The following is a 25121-nucleotide window of genomic DNA, read 5'->3' as shown; positions in this document are numbered from 1 at the left end:
AATATTTCATAAAAAACGAGTTTAATAAACTTCAGTTATAGATCTCAATAGACTTCAATAATTAGGAAGACAATATCAATTTAATTAAAGATATAATTAATCTTTTACTCAATGTATTTCTTGTGGACGTATATGGTGGTATTATTACATTATCTTCCATGTTGTATTCGTTACATTTTTAGGAACTCGTTGTTTATAAAAAAATAAAAAAATAAAATAAATACAGCTTTATGATGCTAATGAGTGAAGTCCAACTAGCAATACGGGAGGTGCAAGCTGAGCCAACCAAAAAACCATTTTAAAGCTTTGGATTGTTTTATCAGCATGTCTCACAGACTCGTATGAAAATGGAGTTGGGGGATTTTCTGCTTAAAGTTTTATTTAAAATATATGATTAATATTATTAACTATAAAAATATTAATAAGTAATTTATAATTAATTTATTATAAAATAATTTATAATAAAAAATAATTAATAATTAATTATTTTTTATAATAAAAATAAAAAATAATTAAAATATAAATCATAAGAATTAAAAATATTATAATTATACAAACTAATGATAAAAATAAAAAATATCAATTTTAGAAGATAAAGAATTAAAATAAATAGTTACTAAAGTTTAGTTTCCATAGATGATGGGTGAAATTTGTCCCTTTTGTGTTTTTCTGCAGATGTCTCGGTGGGAAGTAGTTGATGTTCTTGTTCTTGTTCTTGATTCGTGAAAGAAGAACTGAAAGCATGAAGCTCTCCTTCTCCGTCCCATCATCCAAACCCCACTCGAAGCCCAAAGCCGTCTCCAACACCTTCGACGACAATTCCACCTCCCAAAACGACACCGGCGGAACCAAATACCTCATCACCGAATTCGACCCTTCCAAACCCGCTCCCACCTCCGTCCCCAAAACCCTAATTCCCCCAATCCAAAACCAATGGCAACCCTTCAAGAAGATGAAGAATCTCCACCTCCCCACCGCCGCCGACGTCGAATCCCTCGCCTTCGAACTCCACACCGACGGGGACCAACCCGAATCCGACATCTCCTACGGCCTCAACGTCCGTGCCGACAATAATCCAGAAGGAAACAACAAAGACGACAGTGATGCTGCCGCGCCACGGCGTCGAGTTCCGCTGGAGGCCACGGCGCTGCAGAAGCTGAAAAGCGATCTGGAGAGGCTGCCGGAGGACCAGGGGATGGAGGAGTTCAAGGATGTCGCCGTCGAGGGTTACGGCGCGGCACTGCTCGCTGGCTACGGCTGGAAGGAAGGAATGGGGATTGGGAGGAACGCCAAGGAGGACGTGAAGGTGGTGGAGATCAAACGGAGAACTGCCAAGGAAGGATTAGGGTTTGTCGGTGATGCTCCTGCCGCGCTCGTTCTGAGCAACAATGAGAAGGACAACAAGAAGAAGGAGAAGAAGGAGAAGGTTGTTAGGATTGTTGGGGGAAGAGATTCTGGGTTGAAGGGTAGTGTTGTGTCTAGGATTGGGGATGATTATCTTGTTTTGGAGCTTTCAAGGAGTGGAGAGAAGGTGAAGGTGAAGGTGAAGGTTGGTGATGTTGCTGAATTGGGTTCTAAGGAGGAAGAGAGGTGTTTGAGGAAATTGAAGGAGTTGAAGACTCAGAGCGAGGAGGATAAAGTGTCAAAGAGTAAGCGCGGTAGGGATGAGGTGGAGGAGAAGAGAGGGGATCTTAATAGGAGAAAGGAGAAGAGAGTTGATGTTGGTAGGAAAGAGGAGAGGAGAGTGGTGGATCATAGGAAGGTTTCCTGGCTTACAAGTCACATTCGTGTTAGGGTGATTAGCCGGGATTTGAAAGGGGGGCGGTTGTATTTGAAGAAGGGGGAGGTTCTGGATGTTGTTGGGCCTACTACTTGTGATATTTCTATGGATGAGAACCGGGAGATTGTTCAAGGAGTGTCACAAGATGTTCTCGAGACAGTGATACCGAAACGTGGGGGACCGGTGCTTGTGTTGGCTGGTAAATACAAGGGTGTCTACGGGAGTCTGGCAGAGAGGGATTTTGACCGGGAAACTGCCATTGTTAGGGATGCTGATACCCATGAGCTGCTCAATGTGAAACTTGAACAGATTGCAGAGTATATAGGGGACCCAAGCTTATTGGGACATTGATTCTGGTGCATCTGATGTGGCATACAACTGTACTTTCATATGGATTAACAGATATGCAAGTATGCATCTTTGGAATCTTGCAGTTTTTTTTCTTCATTTTAATGCCCCATGATAATTTAAGGATGATCATCCATTTCAAATTATAACTTTTATTTTGAAGTGTTTCATATATTGATTGAACTAGCTAGTACCATAGGAAGAAAAGTTAGCTTTGTAACAATAATCTATTTTCTTTGTTCAGTTACATTGCTATACTCTGTAAAATGGTGTGGCATCTTCTTATATTTAAGACATTTGTTATTAACTTTGTTTACTTTCGGTATGATTTCATCTCAACCTGTAAAGCCGCAGTGCAGCCATGATTTTTGTTAGTTGTAGTTATAGTACCTTCTAACCGATTTGTGAGAACCTTAGTGGGGTCTCTATTAAGTTGAATCCATTGTCTGATTCTTGTGGATGAAATACCAATCAGAAACTTTAGTTTTATGAGCTTTCTTGTCCTGTTATGTGACAAAAGCGAGTTATCTGTTCTTATGTTGCCCTCTAGTCTATGCCTATCGCTTGCTGATGCTGGGCATTCTATGGACCTATATGTTTCATTGGTATGAATTTGGTCTTACAGTTGCTTCTTCTTGGTCAGTGACTTTTTTTTTGCTTTCTATGCTGTTCTCTTCTTTATATAATTTAGAAGAGAGTCCATGATCTGGGGACTGAAAGATAGGCCAAGTTGAGGCAAAGGGCCACTGGCATTTGAGCACCTGGGATCAAGTTGCCTCAGCTGTTTGTTTTTAAAAAATTGATATGTTCAAACAATTTCCAAACTAGAATTAGATTGACTGGGATTACTTACATTAAATTAAGTGTTCGTCTGACTATTGGATTGAGACTGAACTAGTACATTTTGTCAGAACATGTTTTCTTTTTAGGCCTTTTAGATTTAAAATAGGAAAGTTTTTGTTAGCCGTTGTTGCATATTAGTTTTAACATTGTTTTTCAGTGCTGAATTACAAATGCATCGGCAGTGTATGAGAATTGTTATGGAAGAATGTAAACTGTAAAGCCTTAGCACATAAATGATTATTGAAGAATGTAAACTGTAAAGCCTTAGCTCATAATGTAAATATCTATCATCTTTGTTTTAGTAGAAGGGGGTATTACAGTAGAACATAATTTGGCAAAGTTGTCCGTTTCATTTACACTATATTTGTTTAGGATGAATTGGGAAGAAGTGAAAGAAAATGGAAAAGGTGATGGAACAAATTATGTGGGGCTAAAAAAAAATTGTTTACTCCCATAACACCTGTGAAATGAAATGGAATTTTCTTATAGTAAACTGATTTTCGAACTAGCCTGTTGATTAAAAAATATATGAAAAACCTCCACAGTGAAACATTATTGTGAACCGAAAATATATCTTAATTCTTAAGAAATATTTTAATTTGTAATTGGAGATTTTTGAAGTTATTGCTGGTAACGTTAACCTCAATGCTGGTTATATTTTCGACGCATTAACAGCAATGAACATTATATGCTAAAAAAGAGTTTAAAAAAAGTTAAACAAGTTACATTAACAATATGTTTGAGAACAAAGACAATCTTTTCGACATATTGTGCCTTCCCATAACAAGTTCCAGAAATAATACTATATAAAAAAGAATGAAAAGGCTAAACTAATCTAGGGTAAGATACTTTTAATAAATAATGTTCAACACATGAATTAGGAGAAATCTGTCTCAATCTGACTAGCGGCTATCCTGTGAATTGAGTAAAGAAGGTTAATATCTTATTTTTATTTTTTCATACTCAATTGTTAGAAATTGCCCATAGAAGTTACTGCTACAACTAAAGCAATTTTGATTTGCGTTTTCTCAAGTTATAAATGATTCCTGGCCTTTCGGTACCCTTCCCACATGGAAGCCCATTGTTCATCCAGTGCTTCATTGTTGACTTATTCTTTTCAACACTGTGCTTGATGCTGTCAGCCACTTTTGTTTTCGGTTTAGATGCTGCCCCAAGAGAACTAGCAGTTCCTCTTACACTTTTTTCTCTGTGCCAAGGATTATTCTGCTTTCAGTTTTAATTTCAAAAAATGGAAATAAATTAGAAACCTTTAAATAAGCAACCTGAAGATAAGTAAAATAATGCATTACATACGTGATGCAAGCAAAGAAAGGTATGCTTAAGATTTAGAAGTGTCATTGTCAAACCATCAAAATGCCTTTACCAATTTCATGTTTAACATTTCACTTACCTCAGGATCTTTGTTGCTATCATTTCTGTTAAAGGAGAATATACTTGATAGAGAGAATTTGTCAACACATTTTTTCCCTGTTGAAAACATTTTGCTGCTTCTTCCAATGCGAAAATGTCATTTCTTTTGAAAATAGTATAGTCTCTCCCACATAAAAACAAGTCTGTGGTGCAATGTCTGCATGGTGTAATTAGCAGAGGCAAAAAGCATATGTCAGTAAGTCCCAATTCATCTTGTTGCTAACAAATTGGAAATAAACAAGTCTCAAATCATCTTGAAGTCAACATCTACATATTAACTGAAAGCATGTCCACCTATCAATAAGTGAAGCAATTCAAATGAAAATTCTCAAAATGAATGTATTAATCATGTCATACCATGGAAAAGACAAATTGGATGAGAAAAGCAGTACTTGCACAGCACGTAAGCTACGTAACAATCCCTGTGGCAAAGGCTGCATATCTGAGAACCTGATGTATTTGAAGAACTCGGCAACTTTCTTGAACTGTTCAGTCGCAAGAGGGAGGTCTTATAAGATTGCATAAGATGCAAGAAAGGCAGTATAATAGCTTTGATAAGATGCTGTGTCTTCAGGCTTCTTCTTGGAACTTCTGACTCTTGAGGACTTGTAAACCTGCATTGCCTCTTTAGAAAGAAGTTCCTCATATGGAATTAAAGGCATCCTTCTGAGATGTGCATAACGCCTGCTAGCTGCAGCCCGAAGTTGAAACCAATCACCATTAGCAAAGTTTACTGCTTCTCCACAGTTAAAACCTAGGATCAACAAAAAGAATCAAATAATTGAGAGAATTTAATTAGAATGTCTTGACAGTATAAAAGATTTTTACAAAGTTATCTTATTATAAATTGTCATGTTTGATAAGTTTGTTGATTTTTATAATTACTCTAAAGGTTATACTTCAAATGTTTTCTGATATTGGTTAACAATACAAAAATCCTTACCCTGACCATGCCTGAAAATTAAACTCTAATGCATATCTAAAACTAGATTTTGTATGTCACTGTACACGTGTAGTCAAATTCACAATTAACAGAGAATGATAGATTACCATGACTAAATCCAGCATGATATGCTCTAGGAAAGGTGATGATAAACTCTCCTGGCTTCTGCACAGCTTTGTAAACTGCCACATCATGTTGTAACATGACATTTGGTGGGAACATGGTTGTTTTCTGTGCAAGAAACTTGAAAGCTCCATCGTCTCCATGTTTTGTTAAGATCTTATTAGAGTACACATGTTGTAAGACAGTCTTTTCAAATTGAGAGGCTGCATAACCAGGCACGCCATACCAAGTTTTATTTGCACCTGAGTGATGATAATTTATGCTGTGAAGAAAACACAAATATATATCAAGATCTGACAACTTAAAGTTAACAATGGTCAATGGCTAAGGAAGTGGAAAAGCAGATTGTTCTTAGATATACCTGTACAAATAATGATCTTCTACATGCCATGCAAACATACTGAACAGCATCCCAATGTAAAGCATAGGATCAGTTATTCCCTAAAATTTTGCATCGGAATTAGAAAGTAAAAATTGTAACTTTTGAATTCTTCTTAGGTTTCAAAAATTGCTTGCTTACGGGAATTTCCCTGTCGACTAAACGTAACAGGGATGGTGGCAGCCGTGAGAAATTCTGAAATCAAATGCAATATATTAATGAAACAATAAATACATGCATGAATGAATGTTGCTGCAAATAACAATCAATATATTAACTTCTAATAGCAGACTCTACATTTTTAGAAGCAATGTATGGCAACCAATAATCAGTTGCCGGAGTGCCGTTGTTAAAAGAAAACACTAAGAAGAAATGAAGTCAGCATAAAGTCTGAAAAAAACACTTCAAGTTCCATTTGCTTGTTCCAAGTCTGTCATTATGATCACATGAAAAGGCACTACATTCAACATTGACTCCATACTCAACTGTTTCCCTCTCTCCAGAGCCCATCTCATGCCAGAACTCCTTTTCCGCATATGAAGAAGGAAGACCTCCTGAACTATGAAATCTACTGAAAAAAGCCTTGTTTGCAAGAGCCTCAAATTCATGGTATGTATATTTTCTAGTTGAAATAATGACAACCAAAAATCATTTTATTTTACATAAATTAAGTAGCACAAAATCTTAAAAGCGTGATATTGTTTTACCTGCCTCTCAGAGAGAAGGATATTATATCCTTTTCATCAATCCATTTAGAAAGACGAAGAGGCTGTACATTTGCTTCAAATTTGAAATCTTTTTTCTCTTTCATTAAGACAAAAGCAGCTGGGTTAGAGGCTGCAATTGGAGAAACAATTTTGCATATACCTGAAATATGAGGATGAAACTATTAGAATACATGTAAAAAAAAGACAGAAAAATGCAGTAAGTACTTGTTCTATTGTAGATAATTCTTTCCTGTTTGAACAAATTATTCTGGTTTAAAATAAATCCTTCTTCTAATTTGTGATTTGGACACTTTGAGAAAGAAGACCAAAGGAAAGTACATGGAGAATTGGAAGAGACACTAAGTAGCATCCCTAGTACGCTTAGGAGGACAAACAAAATGGATGTAAGAAAATCAGACATGAATGAGTGCTGCAATTCTTTCTCCATCTAATTTCCCTCATTTCCCCCCTCCTTCACTTCTAAAGTAGTCCCGGCATTTGTATTTGCCAGATAAAAGTGATTATACTGATCAGCATCTGAATAATCAAATGTCATTATAGCAATTGTACATTGTATGGCAAAAATGCCAACTTATTTACAAACCATACCAATATTCTGCATCAATTTCTTATACAAAGGGAATTCTTGGTATAAACATTTTAATGACAGATGAATCCCTTTACTCATCAACACAGTGATGCACTACATGTAATTAAAAGAAAAAAAATCTATAACCAGTTATCAAATACCATATTCAGAAGCCTCAGGTGCAATCTTCTGCAGATAAACTAAAGGATGCTCAAACTCATGCTCTGATGGGTGGTATGTTGGACACTCGGGAATCGTATTGGTCCATTCTAGATCAGCTAAATCAAATTTTCTCGGTTTGCGTGAGCCATGTCTCACTGTCCGCTGAGTAATTGAACTTTTACCAGTCATTGTTGTTGTTCTTCTTCCACATCTTGAAGCTTTTGGTGCACCCATTTTATTTGATCTTTTTATATATCAAGCATCACTAGCATCAAATTCTTCTTCAGAGACACCAACTTCCACCCTTGGAGGCTTTTCCTCCAACCTAAAATATATTTAATAGTTATTAGGCAATTAGACAATAATTACTATACAAATTTACCAGATTGCAACAATGAAACTAACAAAACAAATTTGGAGAAATTAAATGGATGAGTATGCACGTGATGAAAAGCATCATTATAATTTTTATTTTGTCATTCAGATTGTTGAGAAAATATCATGTATAGTTTACTTTGTTTTGCATAGAAAGTTTTTTTGCAATTAGCTACACATAGTGAAACAAGAGTTCCCTTGATGGATTGATCAATTAATGTTTTCATTAGGGACAAACTGAATGTAAATCAATGTACTTACAGATAAACAAATTCTCCATTGATTGTGTATATTTTCATAAATACACTGTATATAAAGCCAAATTCATGATTAGTACTTTAAATTTGAATATTAAAGCATGTTCAAGTTGTTAGTGAATTGAAACTAATAGTAAGCAAAACATCAAAGAACTGTTGCAACCAGTGCTCAAATATTTTCAACTTCAAATACTGCTTTATACGTAACGCGTCACTACCCAACTTTATGAGAGGCAACCAATGCATAGAACAGGCAAAGTAACGGAAAGCGATTGCATTAACTTTTATTCAGGAAGATCTTCAAAACACCACAAAAAGAAGGTGGGGGGCGGGGGGACTATAAACTTGTATTCCTGAATCTGCCACTGAAATTAATTACACATATGAATGTAAACTTAGTGATCCCGAAATAAAGATAACACTCATCTTTGAATGCATATGCACGCATGCCATGCCAGAGACTCTTTTCCTTTTCCTGTTCATATCTATTTTTTACCTTTTACTTGCATGCACGCAAAAAGGTTGAATTTGTGTGAATCCAAGAATTGAGTATGTTATGTTATTATGTATACGTTTGATGAATTGGTTGTGAAGGGACCATTAACAAAACTGAAACAGCATATTTTTGTAACTGCCAGGAAACCAGTTTTGTGATACCCTTCTTCGGTATCACATTATATTGTATCCAATATTTATACACTTGCAACTTTTTCCTTGATTTCCTCCTTTTTTTATGATCACCGACACAACATTTTAAAATTTGTGAACAAATATATAAATTAATTATTTTTCAGGTCTTATATAATTATATTAAATGAGAAGCTCTATTTACCAGTTATTTCCAATAAACTCTAACAACGTGAAGAGAGGTCAAAATGATATTAGATAGAGAGTGGGAGTGCCGCTAGCATTTGTCATTTTTTTTGTCATTTTTTTTATCCTTTTACATTAACCTCTCTTAATTGTTTTAAATGTACAGGAACATTTTTCTATGCATTATGTTATTTATTATAAGCTTAGGTTGAATTAATTAATTCATTTCCCACATTTAAATCTACATGTTTGTATGATTGATCACTAATGATCCTAACAAATCATTCCCTCATCTCTAGATGAGACATTCATAAGATGCTTTATTCAAAACTTAGTTTTCAATCATTTTTTAATGACAATAAAAATAAAAAATTGAAACTTGGATAATCAAATCATAAAACAAGTTTTAGTATGCACAATTACTCTTTTTGGGCAAGATATCCTGAATGACATCTTCGATACTCCAAAACTTTGACAAAAGAATAGAAACTAAGAGAAAAGGATTAAATATTTTTTATCGTCTAAGATTTTATAAAACTCTATTTCCTAATTAAATTGAGACTAAACTAAAGCAAAAATTCAGGTAAAATAGATAATTGTAATGTTATTTATAATTTAAATGAACATATGCACCACAATTATCAAATATCATGAACAAGATCATGCATCATAAAACTTGTAACTTTGACAAATTCATTTGTTTTAAGATCCTGAAAAAATGATCTCCAATTTACTTCATTCCACACATGATCGCCAACATTTTCAACATCTAGCATTCCATTAAATGGAATGAATCCATTAGCCATCCAAAGTTTAATTAAATATTATTTTTTAATTCTTTAATTTCATCTTTGTGAAATATTAGATAGTAAGCAAAACATTGTCCGATTTCTATTGATAAGTTTAAGTAACTCGATATCAGAACAAGCATTATATCGTGTGTTAAACTCCATAAGTTGTTTTCCTTTTATATATATATACATAATTATTTTTGTATTAATAAAAAAATTTAGTTTAATTATTTTAATTAAGACAAGAAAATATATTTTTAATCATAAATAATTATTGTCTATAAAAATAATAAAATTTAATTTTAAGCAACCTAAATGGTAAAAAAAATCTTAGCAACTAATCTTAAAATAAGGAAATTTGTGTTGGAGATGTTCGAATTGGCCAGTGCTAAGATACTTGATGTAACTTAATCCTTATGCAGTTATACTCTCATTTAAATACTAATCATTAAACTTTGATTATAAATGAATAAAGGTGGTATTTATTATTTAACCCGTTTCACAAACTTTCACAGCGTGTGTATTCAAACGGTATGGTTGGTACCGGCGAAGTCCACAAGCATGGCGATTTTGCAGTGCCTCGCTTCGGACATCTCCTTAACTCCACCCCAAAACTGAACCATAGAGTACAGTACACGTACTTAACAAATTAAAACGAATTGGATCAGTGACTCTCTGAGTTTGAGACCACTACATGATAGGGTCAAAGTGTTGAACACTTATTAGATCACGTTCCCAATTTTTTTGCATGTTCATACCAAACTAACATCTGACAGCAGCTTGCTGTATTATGATAGATATCCTCAAATATAATTTTAACATATTTTATATAATAAATAAATATTTTTAAATATATAAATATTATATTTTACATTTATGATAAACGTTTTACAGGATTGTTTTTAGTTATTGATAATATTTTAGAAAACAATATTGAAATTTAATATAAAAATAAAGATGAAAAACATATATTGAAAGACATAAGATATAAAGGGAAAAAAAAATTAAAAACACTCATGTAAAACTCTTAAAAAATTCTAACTCATATTCGGATAGGATATATAAAATTTAGACCCTGCTGACTAGTGTCCACACACCGGGTAACGAATCATTAAATAGAAAATTTTAAGTATTGAAATTGTATTAAAAATCACAAAGGAGTGACCTAGCTATGTTTTCCAAAAAAAAAAGAATGATTTTACATTGAAATTTCTTAAGGACACTGATAGCATTTTTCATAATATTTTAATTCTACACGCTTTCCCTAACGCCTTGTATCATATAGTTGAAGAATTAGGTAGCATAAGTATCTTGCATCGTTTTCAGGAAAAGTGATGTGAGAATGCAAAATATCTTGCATCATTGTTGTGTTGTGGGTCATAGAATTATATAGGAGCCGAACGTGATCAAACTCTACCATATGATACGATGATGTCTTATCTTTTTCCCTTAGCTTCTTCCTCTTACACTCATTATTCCATCATCAACAACAAGGCAACTATTGCATCTGCATGTCTTCCTTCCTACATCATCAAAAAACCACTTGGATTTCACCCTTCAAACCTCCACAACAAGTGTTTCTCTAAGTCCAATGCCTCCACCTCCACTCTCACATGCAAGGCATTATCATCATCAACCATGATGGACTTTGACTTGTATGACCTTCTGGGCATTGACAGCTCTTGTGATCAGTCACAGGTCAAAGTGGCGTATCGCTCTCTTCAGAAGCGCTGCCACCCTGACATTGCTGGCCCTGCTGGCCATGACATGGCCATCATACTCAACGAAGCTTATTCCATTCTCTCTGACCCAAATGCACGCCTTGCCTATGATAAGGTTATTTTTAATTTAATCTTTCTTCTTTCTTTCTTTTGCTTCAATTCCCTCAAATTCTATGCTTTTCTTCTTGTGAACATTCCAATAGAAACAACTCATTACTCATCTCATGTTATGATGTGGTTGCCGAATGCCAACTCATCATTTGTGTTTCTATGACTGTTGATTTGTTCTACCCAATTCAAGTTTTAGGATTAGTTTGGATGAGCTTCTAATGAGAGCTGTTTAATTGTACAAGCTTAAGACTTTTCTAAAGTTATTATGTTAGTTTCTCTTAAATTTGTAAGTGTTTATAGAGAAGTCAGAAATTATCTTTTGAGAAAGTTAAGGTGCATATGGTTAAGAGTAATTAAATAGTCTGTGTAGTGTGAAGTGCTTTTAATCTATCATCTTATCATAAATTGAGATGTAAGGAAATTTTGTTGATTCTTACAACAATTACCATGAAAGTCATATCTAACATAATTCCTGATTGGTTAACCGCGTGAGTATATAGGAATTAAACTCTGGCTATCGGTTAATCTTAACTTATACCAGAAGTTTGATTCATTTTATTTTATTTTATTTTTTTCCTTTTAAGTGTTTGTTCAGGAGTTTATCCAAATTGGGACTTATCCAATTTCTAGTCTATGATTACAAAATAGTATTTGGGTCATGAGATGAATATGCTGCTTGTTTAATAAGACAAAGAAAAACAGAAAATAATGAAAATTTGCGTTTGAACTGGGAGCGTGTCAGTGAATCTATGTTTTTGCATAATGTTTTAAGGGAAATTAATTGTCAATTCATTTTTTTTTATGTTGATATTGCTTAATTTGAGAAAATGTTGATGTTGTGCAGGAGCAAGCAAAAAGTTCAGAATTCAAAGGCTTCACTGGCAGACCCATATACTCGGTCTGGTGTGGGTCAGAAAGTGAGCAGCGGGCAATATTTGTTGATGAAATCAAATGTGTTGGTTGCCTGAAATGTGCTTTGTTAGCTGAAAAGACTTTTGCTGTTGAATCAGTTTATGGAAGAGCAAGGGTTGTTTCTCAGTGGGCTGATTCCCCAAACAAAATTGATGAGGCAATAGAATCTTGTCCTGTCAATTGCATTTCGTAAGTGTGTGTATATATACCATTCTGGATCAAGATGGGAATCATTATAACTATTTTTTAATTGTTACATAATCAATACCTTATTTGTTGTGATTTATATCGTGCAATATTCTCGTTATTACCATAATATATAGAGTCATATTATGTGGTAAATTGTTGCACACCTTCAGGTTATACTATCTTAAAGTTAAATTTCTTAAAATTCTAATCTAGCATGGAAGGCCCCGTTACCGCTCTCTCCTCCAATTTTGATACTTCTAATTATAAGAACTACTAGCTTGTTTCTAGTATCTTTGTTGAGTTGCAAAGAACTTCAGAGGATTGAGTTATAACCTTTCTTCCCAAAATGGGAGATTGGGAGAGGGGTAACCTAATAAGCTGATGATTAGCTGATGGTTTGTTCAAGAATTTGAGCTTACAATACTGATGTATAGGTGTTGGCAATTGTTATCTGAATTTATCATCTTTGCTAGGAAATGGTTGTGCAATTTTCCTGCAGATAGCATCAGGGATGAGAAAATGTTATGAATGAGAAAGTAGCTATATAATGAAAGTTGGATCTGCTTGATAATTCTTATTTTGGTTCCATACAATGTTGATAATTCCTTATTTTGTTTCAAGTATATTTTTTGCTGCTTTTTTTTTTTTTTATCTTTATTGTCTGCCAACTTTTTACTATGCTTCTATTAACAACTATTTTTGAAATTTTAAATTATTTACAGCTTAGCTACACAGAGACTTACAAAATTGTTTCGGAATTTAGACAGCAAATATGAAGCTTATTGCATATAAAGTACTGGATCCATTGATCTAGTTAACTTCTTACCAATCATATTTGTTCGGCTAAGATTCTCCCGGATTTAACTTTGATCCATTAAATGTTGATTTTTGTGCACAAATTAGAGATGATGTTGATTGATTAAGGAGTTCTCCAAGTAACCAGGTTAGAATGGTTCTCTTTGGACTGCAATCTTAGAAGTAATGTTACATTGGTTGGACCACAGTGCTTGAAAATTTATAGATAGCCTTCATTTTTTAGTTATTTGAGAATACGACATTCTTTTGGATTCATACTGGTATTCCTCTATTTGCTAATTTTTTGTTTGTTCACTTTGATTTTATTTAAAAGATTATTTCTTCCCCAATTTCATGGAAGTTCTCTTTCCTTTTTATCTTAGAATAATCTGCCATGTTGCAGCCATTCTCTCTCTTGTATGAATGAAATTTCTTGTTTCAAATCAAGAAGAAAGTTACAACTTACAATATCTCTACTTTATAGTTGAATTGTTTTGTAAAGCAAGATCTTTGCTTTCACCTATTTCACATTTGTAATTTGCAAGCAGTTTGCAAGCAGCAATTGTTGAATAGACATTAAAGAGTAGCCATTATTCTTTGGAAGAATTGTGACTTAGGGACAAACATGATAATTGTGTTGGTCAGGAATTTTTAAATCACGGTTCTCCCCTTTTCATTTTAGTTCTTGTTAACGACCATTCTTCTTCTTCTTTGGAATAAAATAGGGTTGTTGAGAGGTCCAACCTTGCAGCTTTGGAGTTCTTGATGTCCAAGCAGCCACGTGGCAATGTAAGAGTAGGTGCAGCTCACACAGCCGGTGCTCGTGTCTCTAATATATTTGTAGATGTGGAGAAATTTCAGACTAGATTCCAGGAAGCAATGGAAAAGGCTAATAAGTGTTCTAAGGTTAGTTTGACATGTAATGCAGTACTATCATAGAAAGTAAGAATGGTCATAAGAATGTGTCTTCATTATGCTAAATCTTCAATGCTTGTATTGTATTCCCCACTCATTCTCTACTTCATGGATTAACTAGTTAACATCTCATTCAGGAAACAGACCTCCAAAGAGAATCAAGAATGTCAGCAATTCAGGCAATAAGATCAATTTCCAATTGGTTATACTGGCAAACACCTAGATCAAGTAGTAGCTCATCAAAATCAGAAAAAGGCATGACAAGAGTTGTAAATAAATTGCCTGAACCTGATATCAGCAAGCTCAGAGACGCGGTTGCAAGGAAGAAAGTACGAGATAGGACAAGGACCAAACATCAAACCCCATTAAATTTCATTCATCCTGAGGAGTATTGGACTCCATCAACTCATGCTCTTCCATCTTCAACTAGAAGTACAACTACTCCAACCCCACTTGAAAAGCCTTCAGTTACGACCACAGGACAGAAAAAAACAAATGAAAGTGATCATGAAACATATGATAATCAAAATAGCCCTATCAGATGGGGATTACCAATAATTACTGCATTGACTGCAGTGGTTACAGTTCAAATGCACACAGTTGAGTCAACAAGTAAACTGCAACAACATGTAGCTGGTTCTCTAGCTCTGCAAATTGTTAACAGCTCTTGGTTGCAGTGTACCCTGGCAGCAGCTACATGGTATATGATTGGAATGGCAATTACAGAACTTTTGTCCATAATAGGAAATAGAAATAGGTAGAAGTATATATTAGGAGCTTTAAATTTTACAGGCAAATATGTATATATATATACACATACATACATGTAATAAACTGTAAGGTATATAAAGAAACACATGAATCACATTCACAGTAGATGATGTATAAGTATAACAATTTACCCATTAAGAATGCTATACTTTATCAATTCTCTGACTCAGCTTTGAAATACTAACCCAAACTTGTTGGGATTTAAAATTTACCACTTTCTTGTTCACCAAAGACATTGAAAATTCTACTTGATGTCTTGAAGGTGACTTTGTTGGTTCACTTTGCAAAAATATTGGCAAGGGAATATTTTGACGAACGTGTGTATCCATTTCTTTATCTTTGTAACTTGGATATTATTACTGTATGCTTCACATACCTTTCAGCGTTATGCTTGAGCACAAATAAATAAGCAAGATGCCATAAAGTATAAACTATGCGAATTGAGCAAGCAAAGTTGGTTGGTTGCTACGAGTAACATCTGAAACTAGTAGCGGTACTTGGTGGAGTAATCATGATGTGCTTGTTCGTCAAGAAGATCATCTTCCTCCTCTTCCTAGGGTTTCAGATTCTCAACTCAATAACGCAACAATGACTCACCTTCAGAAAAAGTAAACTAGTGTCAGTTGGGCTATGGGCCCAATTTCTTTTAAAATGTTTGAAATAATAAGAGGTGTGAAGAGTAAAAATTGGAATGCAAATAGTAGCCCCTGTATTTTTGTGATAGAATAGAACCCTAATTAAAGCAGAAAATGTATTAACTTATCAGATACATGATTCAATTAGATGTACGATTTGGTCAAGCTTTTAAAAAGATTGGCATCAATTTTATTTACATACTAATAAAATTTTAAAATTATAGCTTGTCCTACATGCAAAGTATGAACAACAAACGCATGAATTATAAGGTCCGCTTTGAAGTCGGCAACTTTTGTCCTTTCTAAAACTATGTCGTGCATTTAGAAAACAAAACACAAAGCACAGTTGTCAGCAACCCATGCGTAAGCACACCATATCTTTTTTTCTAATCTAACATCTTAGTATTTTCACATTCCTTATATAATATGTTCCAAGCTTCATGTTTGAACGACATTTTGTCAGCTCCTAAGTAGCTATAGTATGATGTATCACAGGTTGGCATGCACGGGTGCATCCTCTCTCGTGCATGTATTGTTTGTTAATCATGTTGCTCTAATATTCAACAACAGTATCCTATAACCTCAAACATATCCACACAAAGGGAAGGTTCCTTTGGACAAACTAGTACCTTAGCTGTTACCACTATTCTCAATTCCGTACCTTCACTTTTGCTTCCTCTTCTGAATCTTAGATCTAATTAAAATAATTTTTTTAAGCTTTACTACAATGTATATAAACCCCTTGAAGCACCCTATGAGCCTATACCATAGTACTAGCTTTCTAGCCTTGACTTGATAAACAAAAAAGAAAAGAAAAAGCTTTCTACTAGCCTTGATTTTCTCACATAGTGGAAGTTAACCCTTTATTTGTTCCAGTTAAGTTATGGCACCCCTTGATTTTGTTGCACTTAAAGACTTGCACAATTCAGCAAACAACCTTCTCCATTCTCCAATGGTTCAACAAGCTATTGTCCATCAAACAGAAGAAAAATGGTTTGATGATGTGTCAGAGTCATCTCTGAGGATGTTGGAGGTTTGTGGCATCTCAAAAGATGTTCTCTTGCTAGTAAAAGAACACCTCCAAGAACTTCAATTCACTTTGCGTAGAGCAAGCATTGGTGATCCAGGAATTGAAGAAAAAATTGCAGCCTACAATTGCTATAGGAAGAAACTGAAGAAAGAAACATTGAAGTGGTTGAAGTGGTTGAAGAAGGGTATGAAGAAGGGTATGAAGAGTCAAACAGCCACCATGCACCCTCCAATGATTAATGAACAAAAGCTAGTGTTGGTTGTTGATGTGCTAAGAGAAGTGAGGATGACCAGCATTTGTATTGTGGAATCACTTTTGTCCCTTGTTTCCTCACCTTGGTTGGATACAAAATCAGGGAAATTAAGGTCCTTCACATCAAAGCTTGTGCGTGCGAGTTTGCATTGTTGTTCAGATGATATGATCTATTATGATGCCATGGTGCTTCAAAGTGAAAACAAAAGGTTAGCAGGGGTTAGGATGGCCATAGAAGATCTTGAGGTGGAGTTGGAGTGCATGTTCAGACGTTTGATCCACACAAGAGTTTTGCTTCTTAACATTCTTACCAAATAGAAAAATTAGGTGGGAAATGGGAGCCCCAACATACCAATGACAAACAAGTCGACTAGCTAACTAGCTCAAAACCCCTTTATCTCTTAATTAAATTTACTTAGATTGTTAACCATTCTTTTATTCTTTGATTGTTTTCAAATAAACTACATTGTGAATGTTGAATCTAATTGAACATTGTCTATTCCACCCTGAGTTACATAGATTTACAGTCAATGGAAAATAAGTTTGGATTATAAATAAAAGCAATTCAATTGCTTGTATATATATATGTTTTATTATGCCATATAATTGCAAGAAAGAAAAATCATAATTCCATGTGCATCTAGCTGTCTGCAAGTGGATTTCTTTGTCACTATGTTATCCAACAATTTGAGGAATAATTAATAATAATAAAAAAAGAATAATTGGAAGTGTTTATGTTGCATACGCAACAGAACAGATATTGCTTTTAAAGCTTCATTGGAATTATATAGCTAATAGTGATTGGTAACAGGATGTCTCCATGTGCCTTATCAATTATAGTTTGTACTTTGTAGTCAAACATTGCTATGTATGTATGAAGGAAATATCTTCATGGGGATGGGAATTTAGCATTTGAACAGCGTGTGGGGGATGGTTTTACATGGGTAACAATTTCGATTACACCCTACAAATTGTAGGGACTAAAACTATAGTATAAAAAAAACAAACTTTTAATTGTTAATTGAAACCTATTAATGTAATTTATTAAATTAAAAATATTTGATAAAATTAAATTGTTGATTAATTGATAAGTATAAAGATACATATTTGTATATTTTTAATATAAATTATTTTTTATTTTGCAAATAAAGTGTATATAGTATATTTTTATATAATTATATATTTTTAGTTTTTTAAATAATTTTAAATTATTATATTTTGTAATTTTAAGATTAAAATGTTTTCTTAAAAGTAAAAAATATTATACTAATGAAAATAGATAAATTAATTTAAGGATTTTTTATTAAATGAATAATGGACCAGTTTTTTTAAACTTAAAATAAATATTTTTTTTAAAAATAAATATTGATTTAATAAGCAGGTAAGATTTACTTCTTAAAATAAAATAAAAAATTTATATTTTTTAAACAAACACATTAAAAAGACATAAAATTACTTATTTGATTAGAATAAACATGTTTTAGAAAAAAATAAGCCTAAACAAACTTATCCAATATTATATTAAATGAGGAATACATGATTTTTTTTAAAAGTTGAGGTTAAAATAATTCACTTATTAAAAAAATTTATTTTGATAAAATGTTTGTAAACAAGTCAAACAAATTATAAATTAATTAGTTGAAATAATTAATTAATTACATTCTTCGTGTCATGTTTTAATTTTAGCTTCAACTTAAAGCAATTTCTCATTTCCTAAACTTTTGTAACAATTAAAAAAAAGGACTCAAAGTAGGACTTTAGGATAGGGGATGCTATTCAATAAATAAATAAAAAAAAGACAGGAAATGTGAAAAAAATAAGTAGCCTTGATTTGAGTGTTTATTTTGTATTCTTATTTTTTGAAAATAATTTTTATTTTTAACATTTAAAAAATTATTTGTCGAGAAGAAAGCACTATATGGTGTGAGTGTGTTTTAACTTCAAGAAAAAATTTAAAACATAAACCTTCATGATTTTAAAAGAAAACTAATGAGATTGATATCTTTATATATAAATTAGTAAACATAAGTCAAGTAGTGCTAAAAAAAAGTAAGTAAAAAAGTTGGTCTAACTTTTATTAGAGTTTATAATTTGTGTTGCTCAAATCACAATTCACAGCCACTCTATCGTTGAAGCACGAAGAAGCTGCTACATCATTTATCATTCACTTTGTTGCACCTTCCCAAATCGCTAAGCAGGTTCACATTCACGATCACTCTTCACACGGAAATGAAACGCTGCAATGTCTTCATCTCCAGGCTCTGCAAGGAAGGCAAAATCGACAACGTACGCAAGGTGTTCGACGAAATGCCTGAATGGGACATTGGTCTGTGGACCACAATGATAACTGGGTACTTAAAGTATGGCATGATCAGGGAGGCCAGGAAGCTGTTTGATAGACGGGATGCCAAGAAAAATGTGGTCACTTGGACAGCCATGGCTAATGGGTACATCAAGTTCAATCAAGTTAAGGAAGCTGAGAGGTTGTTTTATGAGATGCCACTGAGGGACGTCGTGTCTTAGAACACGATGATTGATGGGCATGAGAGGAATGGCCTCACCCAGCTGACTTTGGACTTGTTCAGCAGAATGTCGGAGAGAGATGTTGTTTCTTGGACCACAATCATCACGACATTGGTGCAATGTGGGAGTATTGAGGACGCACAGGATTTTTTTATCAGATGAATGAAAGGGATGTGGTTTCTTGGACTACCATGGTTGCGGGTTTGTTGAAAAAGGGGAGAGTTGAGGATGCTCAGCACTCTTTGATCAGATGCCTGTTCGGAATGTGGTTTCTTGGAATGCAATGATCATGGGTCATGCACAGAATAGGAGGTTGCATGAGGCTCTGGAGTTGTTTCAGGGATTGCCTGAGAGGGACATGCATTCATGGAATACCATGATCACGGGTTTCATTCAGAATGGGAAGTTAAATTATGCAGAGAAATTGTTTGGTGAAATGCGAGAGAAGAATGTCATTACTTTGACTGCAATGATGATGGGGTATGTGCAACATGGGCTAAGTGAAGAAGCATTGAAGGTATTTAACAAAATGCTGGCTACCGATGGGTTAAAACCCAACACTGGAACTTTTGTGACTGCTAAGGGCTTGTAGTGACTTAGCTGGTCTTACTGAGGGACAACAAATTCACCAAATGATAAGTAAGACAGTTTTTCAGGATAGCACATATGTGGTACACTGATAAATATGTACTTGAAATGTGGTGAGTTGCATTCTGCTAAGTAGATGTTTGATGATGGGTTATTGAGCCAAAGGGATTTGATATCTTGGAATGGTATGATTGCTGGCTATGCCCACCATGGGTATGGCAAGGAGGCAATTAATCTATTTAATGAAATGCAAGAATTAGGTGTTTGTTCTAATGATGTCACCTTTGTTGGACTTCTCAGGGCTTGCAGTCATACTGGTTTAGTTGAGGAGGGACTTAAATACTTTGATGAGATTCTGAAAAACAGATCTATACAACTCAGAAGATCACTATGCATGTTTGGTTGATCTTTGTGGTCGTACAGGAAGGCTGAAAGAAGCTTTCAATATCATTGAGGGGCTTGGGGAAGAGGCACCATTGACTGTTTGGGGAGTGCTCCTTGCTAGATGTAATGTGCACGGAAATGTTGATATTGGGAAGCTTGTAGCTGAGAAAATTTTTAAAAATTGAACCATAGAATGCAGGCACCCATTCATTACTTTCAAATATGTATGCTTCAGTAGGGAAATGGAAAGAAGCTGCCAACATTAGGATGAAAATGAAGGACAAGGGGTTAAAGAAGCAGCCAGGTTGTAGTTGGATTGAAGTTGGCAATACAGTGCAAGTATTTGTAGTTGATGATAAATCACGTTCTCAGTATGAGCTGCTGGGGCATTTACTTCATGGTCTACATACAGAGATGAAATAACAGCTGAAAGAAGCTTCCCATTCCCTCTTTAAATTTGTTAGAAATGAACATTACTTTTGATTTAAAATTTGTAAGACTCCTATACATACCCCAGTACTTTTCCCTTACTCTGGTCCCTTGCTTTTCATACACTCTTCTCCCCCTCTTTTTATGAGTTTCAAATTTTAAGTTTGAGCTAAGGATCAGTAATAAGATTTTAAATGCTTGATTTACGATTCACTTATGCCAATATTTACTTATGAAGGTTTGGACGGATTACTGAATTCAAGCAACCCAATGTCAGATATGCTGATGCAGATCTTGATAGAAAGAGAAGTTAGTGCATAATATTTCTCATACGCGTTAATCTTTTACTAAAATAGAGAAAGGGGCTTAGTACTGTCTAGAAAACTATTGTGCAGTTGAAAATGAACTGTACACATGCATGTCGTGTACTTTAAGGTTATTATTACAGAATTTTAGTGATGTTATTAGAAGATAAACTGAGCTATGCAACCTCTCCACAAAAACTGAATTGAGAGCATATATGAGTTCTTTGTTTTCAGCAATGAGATGAAGATAGAAAAACTGTGCGACCCTTTCTAAGCATGTATATAAAGGCTAGTTTAACTTTTTAGCGAATTATTGATCCATGATAACTGCTTTTTCCACTTTTAGTAAAATAATAAGATGTTAAGATTAAAAGAAAAGGTTTTGAGCACAGAATAATAATATTCCCCTAGACACTTCAGGATGATAATCCGTTGATTTTTTTTATTGATAAGATGAATTAATTAATGTATTAATTTTTTTATGGTTGTGATAGGTTTGAATTTTTAATTTTTGCAGAAGAATTGGCATGATTGAAGAATTAGAGAAGATGACTAGCCTCCGTATTCCCAGGCCTTAGTGTTAAATTGAACATAGTCTAGATAATTTAGTTAGAATGTGATTTGACATCAAATTACATATATTTTGGTGTAATGAAACTTTGATGCCAAGATTTCCAATAAAATATTTAACTTTATAGAGGAGATTGTATTTGAAGTGATGTGATGAAACTACGTACACATATATATGTATTTGATTCTAATATATATTTGTCACTTTAATTTTTTTCTATTATGATTTTGGTCCTTAACTATACTTTTAAAGTTTGGATTTTAATGTCATAACTTTGTTTTAAACAATTATATACTTTTGGATTAGAATTATGTAGGTTTTAGTGCCATAGCTTTAGACCTGTATGTAAAACAAACAAGAAATAAAAAATAAATAACTTCGGTTTGCAAAAATTGTTTTGGAAAGGTTTTTTTTTTCTTCAAAAAAATCGTCTTTAAATTGTTATATTTTTAATGGAAAAATAACATATTTTAAGATGGATTTTTTAGAATCTTTAATTTTTTACATTTTTAAAACAAAAAAAAAAAGATATTTTAAAATATTTTTATGCAAATTGATGTAAAAAAAATAAGTTTTTAAGACAATTCAAAAATCATCGTGAAAAATGTTGATTTTTCATGATAAAGATTTCAAAAACGGTTAAAAACCGTTGTAAAGTGTCAAATAATCAATATAAAAAATCCTTTTTTAGCAGTAACAGCTTTTAAGAACAATACCTTAACCAATTATCAGTCACCAAAATGGATAATACCTTAGATGTGATGACCCTAATAATGCTAACAAATTTAAGGTATAGGAATATTGGCACCCGAAGGACGGCAACACCACTATTGCTCACTTTGCCTGTATTAATTAGGGGACTTGTTTTGATGTGTCAAAGTTCTCATCGCTTAAGAATTGAGACCAAAGATAATTTATAAACATCTTCATATTTTATGATTTTTAAAAAATTTTAACTAATAAAAAAGTGTTCAAAAGAATCTATTAAAAAAATATGTTTTTAACATTTCTCATAAGATTAAGTTTTGTGGGCTTGTATTTGAGGAAAATTAATGATCGTGAGAGACGTGTTACTTCAAAAAATTAGTTTCACGTAAGTTAATTGGTTAATGGTGATGTTTAGTTGGAAAGGAGGGAGACAACTCACCAGGAAGGAGATAGCTAGGGAAGAGAGAAGAGGGAAGCGTGTAGAGGGAGAGGAGGAAAAAGGATATTTTTATATTATTAGTGACTGTCAATTTTAAATAAATAAAAGAATTACTTTGAGTCAGCTTAAAATATGAAAAGATTAAATTGAAATTTTTTAAAAGATTAAAATTCAAAAGTAAATTTTAACTTTAAAGAAATGATATCGTCAAAGGCATGTTACTTTCGTAAAACCAAGTTTAATTAGCAGCTGTTAATGTTTAGTATGTTTTTATGGTTGTTATACTAATGTTGCTGCACTTCTTATGAACCAATCAGTTATTTCATTATTAATATATATAATCATATTTGCCTATAAAAAAAATACTATTGTTGCTGCAGCATGCAGAAACCCGGAAATAACCATTTCTAGTTAATGATCAATCGACGCTTAACTTTTCATATAGTCTATTTAAAATCATCATTGCAGAATTATACTGTTTCTGAACACAATTCTTTTTAACCAAATTGCAAAAGTGATAAAAAAATTTCTAACGATGGTGTAATTTTTATACAGTAACAAAATCTATTATAGATTGAATTTATTATTTAATTTGGTTTGATTTTTTTTAGAATTATTATTATATAAAAGAGATGCATTATCTTAGTTTGTTTATTTCCTTCAAGGTAGAGAAGCTGCAGTAGTTCTCAATTCTCAGCATACACACTGTTGTAAGATGCTTGTGGTTTTGAAAACCGACACGTGATCATAAGAGTGTAATGTTGTAATCGAAAAATAATAAGAGTTAAAGTAGTTCATGTTCATGTACAGCTATTGCCTTCTACCAATACGTCATGTCTTTAAAAAGGATAAAAAATAATTGCAATACATGTATGGTATGATAGATAATTAAAGAATAAATGTCATAATAAAAAGAAATAGATCGTCAAAGCTAGGCATGTTACTTTCGTAAAACCAAGTTAAATCAACTGTTAATGTTTAGCACAGTATATTTTATGGTTGTTCGTTATATATACTATTGTTGCTGTAGAAACCCGAAAATCACCATTTTCTATTTCTATAGTTAATTTCTCAATTGACGCTTGACTTGACATATATGTTTGCAATTTTACTGTTTATAAACACATTTTTTTTATATTGTTAAGTACGTTAAACCGAATTCCAAAAGTGGTTCAATTTTTCTAACGATGATGTAATCTATACATAGACAAAAGTTATAGATTGAAATGTTTATTATCTAATTTTCTTTGTTTTTTTTATAGTAATTATTATAAAAGAGAGGGTAGACACTCGAGACAAACGATATTTCTTTCTCACGAGTAGCATAAGAAAAATAAAATATACAATAAATTCGGTTGTTTGTTAACCTTAAATGACAACTAGGATTGACAAATGTATATACAATAATTTTGATTGTTTGTAGGCATGAAATGACAATTAGTCTTAGTGTTAGTTAGTTGGTTGAAAGTTAAGTTAGTTTAGTTGTTAGTTAGTTAGAAGTTAATTTAGTTGGTTGAAACTAATAGTCAGTTGAAAGTTGGTTGTTGTATATATGTATATATAATCATTTGTACAAATCAAAATTTTAGAATTAATCTTTCAATACATAGAACTTCATTCCTTGCTTTCCTTTTTCTTCTAAGCTTTTCCTGCAAGTTTACTTGGTTAGCTCTGCATTCAACAGACACAAGGTTTATGATGGTATCACAGCACTAGTACTCTGCTGTGCCACTCCCTGATCTTGAACTTGAATCTTTTCTTTTCTTTTGTTTCCTCATTATGACCTACGAAATTTCTCCACAAGACCTATCCCTGAATATCCATAGCCCATACTACCTTCATCCAGGTGAAAATCCTGCAAATGCACTGGTTTCTGCAGTTCTTGATCCAACAAACTACAACTCATGGAGTCATTCGATGCTTACTGCATCAAGTGCGGAAAAAAAAATCGAATTCATAGATGGGTCAATCCAAAAGTATGCATCAAATCATCCTCTTTATGCAGCTTGGAGGAGATGCAACAATATGGTGGTTTTCTGACTTGTCTACTCAGTTTCACCCTCGATAAGGCAATGTATCTTGTGGATGGATAATGCAAGAGACAGTTGGAAGGACTTAAAGTCAAGATACTCACAAGGAGATATGCTGAGAATTTCAGAATTGCAGCAAGAAATGACTTCTATCAAACAAGGTGATCAAAAAATTACCGATTACTTCACAAAATTGAGAATTATTTGGGTTGAACTGGAAAGTTACAGGCCTGATCCAACATGTTCATGTGATCCAAAGTGTGTATGTGATG

At 33.3% G+C, this 25121-nt stretch overlaps 3 protein-coding genes, 2 long non-coding RNA genes and 1 pseudogene across 5 annotated transcripts; 5 read left to right on the top strand and 1 right to left on the bottom strand.

Annotated features, from left to right (window-relative positions):
* The first annotated feature begins 620 nt into the window (after window positions 1–620).
* Window positions 621–2435, top strand: LOC100784983 (protein MOS2). Its single transcript, XM_003529283.5, has one exon. It carries the CDS (start codon window positions 698–700, stop codon window positions 2129–2131), a length of 1434 nt encoding a protein of 477 aa, XP_003529331.1. The 5' UTR covers window positions 621–697; the 3' UTR covers window positions 2132–2435.
* Window positions 2436–5724: 3289 nt separating this feature from the next.
* LOC121175164 (uncharacterized) lies at window positions 5725–7543 on the top strand. Its single transcript, XR_005892355.1, has 2 exons — window positions 5725–6456; window positions 7339–7543. It is a non-coding gene; the product is annotated as an uncharacterized lncRNA (long non-coding RNA).
* Window positions 7544–10949: 3406 nt separating this feature from the next.
* On the top strand, window positions 10950–15058 carry LOC100812414 (chaperone protein dnaJ C76, chloroplastic). Its single transcript, XM_003528410.5, has 4 exons — window positions 10950–11377; window positions 12218–12474; window positions 13995–14175; window positions 14322–15058. Exons 1-4 carry the CDS (start codon window positions 10970–10972, stop codon window positions 14943–14945), a joined length of 1470 nt encoding a protein of 489 aa, XP_003528458.2. The 5' UTR covers window positions 10950–10969; the 3' UTR covers window positions 14946–15058.
* LOC106799478 (uncharacterized) lies at window positions 13685–14614 on the bottom strand. Its single transcript, XR_001389246.2, has 2 exons — window positions 14473–14614; window positions 13685–14098 (listed from the first exon to the last, which is right to left on the bottom strand). It is a non-coding gene; the product is annotated as an uncharacterized lncRNA (long non-coding RNA).
* A 1415-nt stretch (window positions 15059–16473) lies between the features above and the next one.
* On the top strand, window positions 16474–17190 carry LOC100811868 (uncharacterized). The gene has a single exon (XM_014777515.1). The coding sequence runs from the start codon at window positions 16474–16476 to the stop codon at window positions 17188–17190; it is 717 nt and encodes a 238-aa protein (XP_014633001.1).
* A 1815-nt stretch (window positions 17191–19005) lies between these two features.
* Window positions 19006–21383, top strand: LOC106794136 (pentatricopeptide repeat-containing protein At2g35030, mitochondrial-like; annotated as a pseudogene).
* Window positions 21384–25121: the final 3738 nt, after the last annotated feature.

Source organism: Glycine max, chromosome 7, assembly GCF_000004515.6.
Source record: "Glycine max cultivar Williams 82 chromosome 7, Glycine_max_v4.0, whole genome shotgun sequence".
NCBI lineage: Eukaryota > Viridiplantae > Streptophyta > Magnoliopsida > Fabales > Fabaceae > Glycine > Glycine max.
Note: the sequence above shows the minus strand (reverse complement) of the source record. Positions and strands in the feature narration are given on the sequence as shown.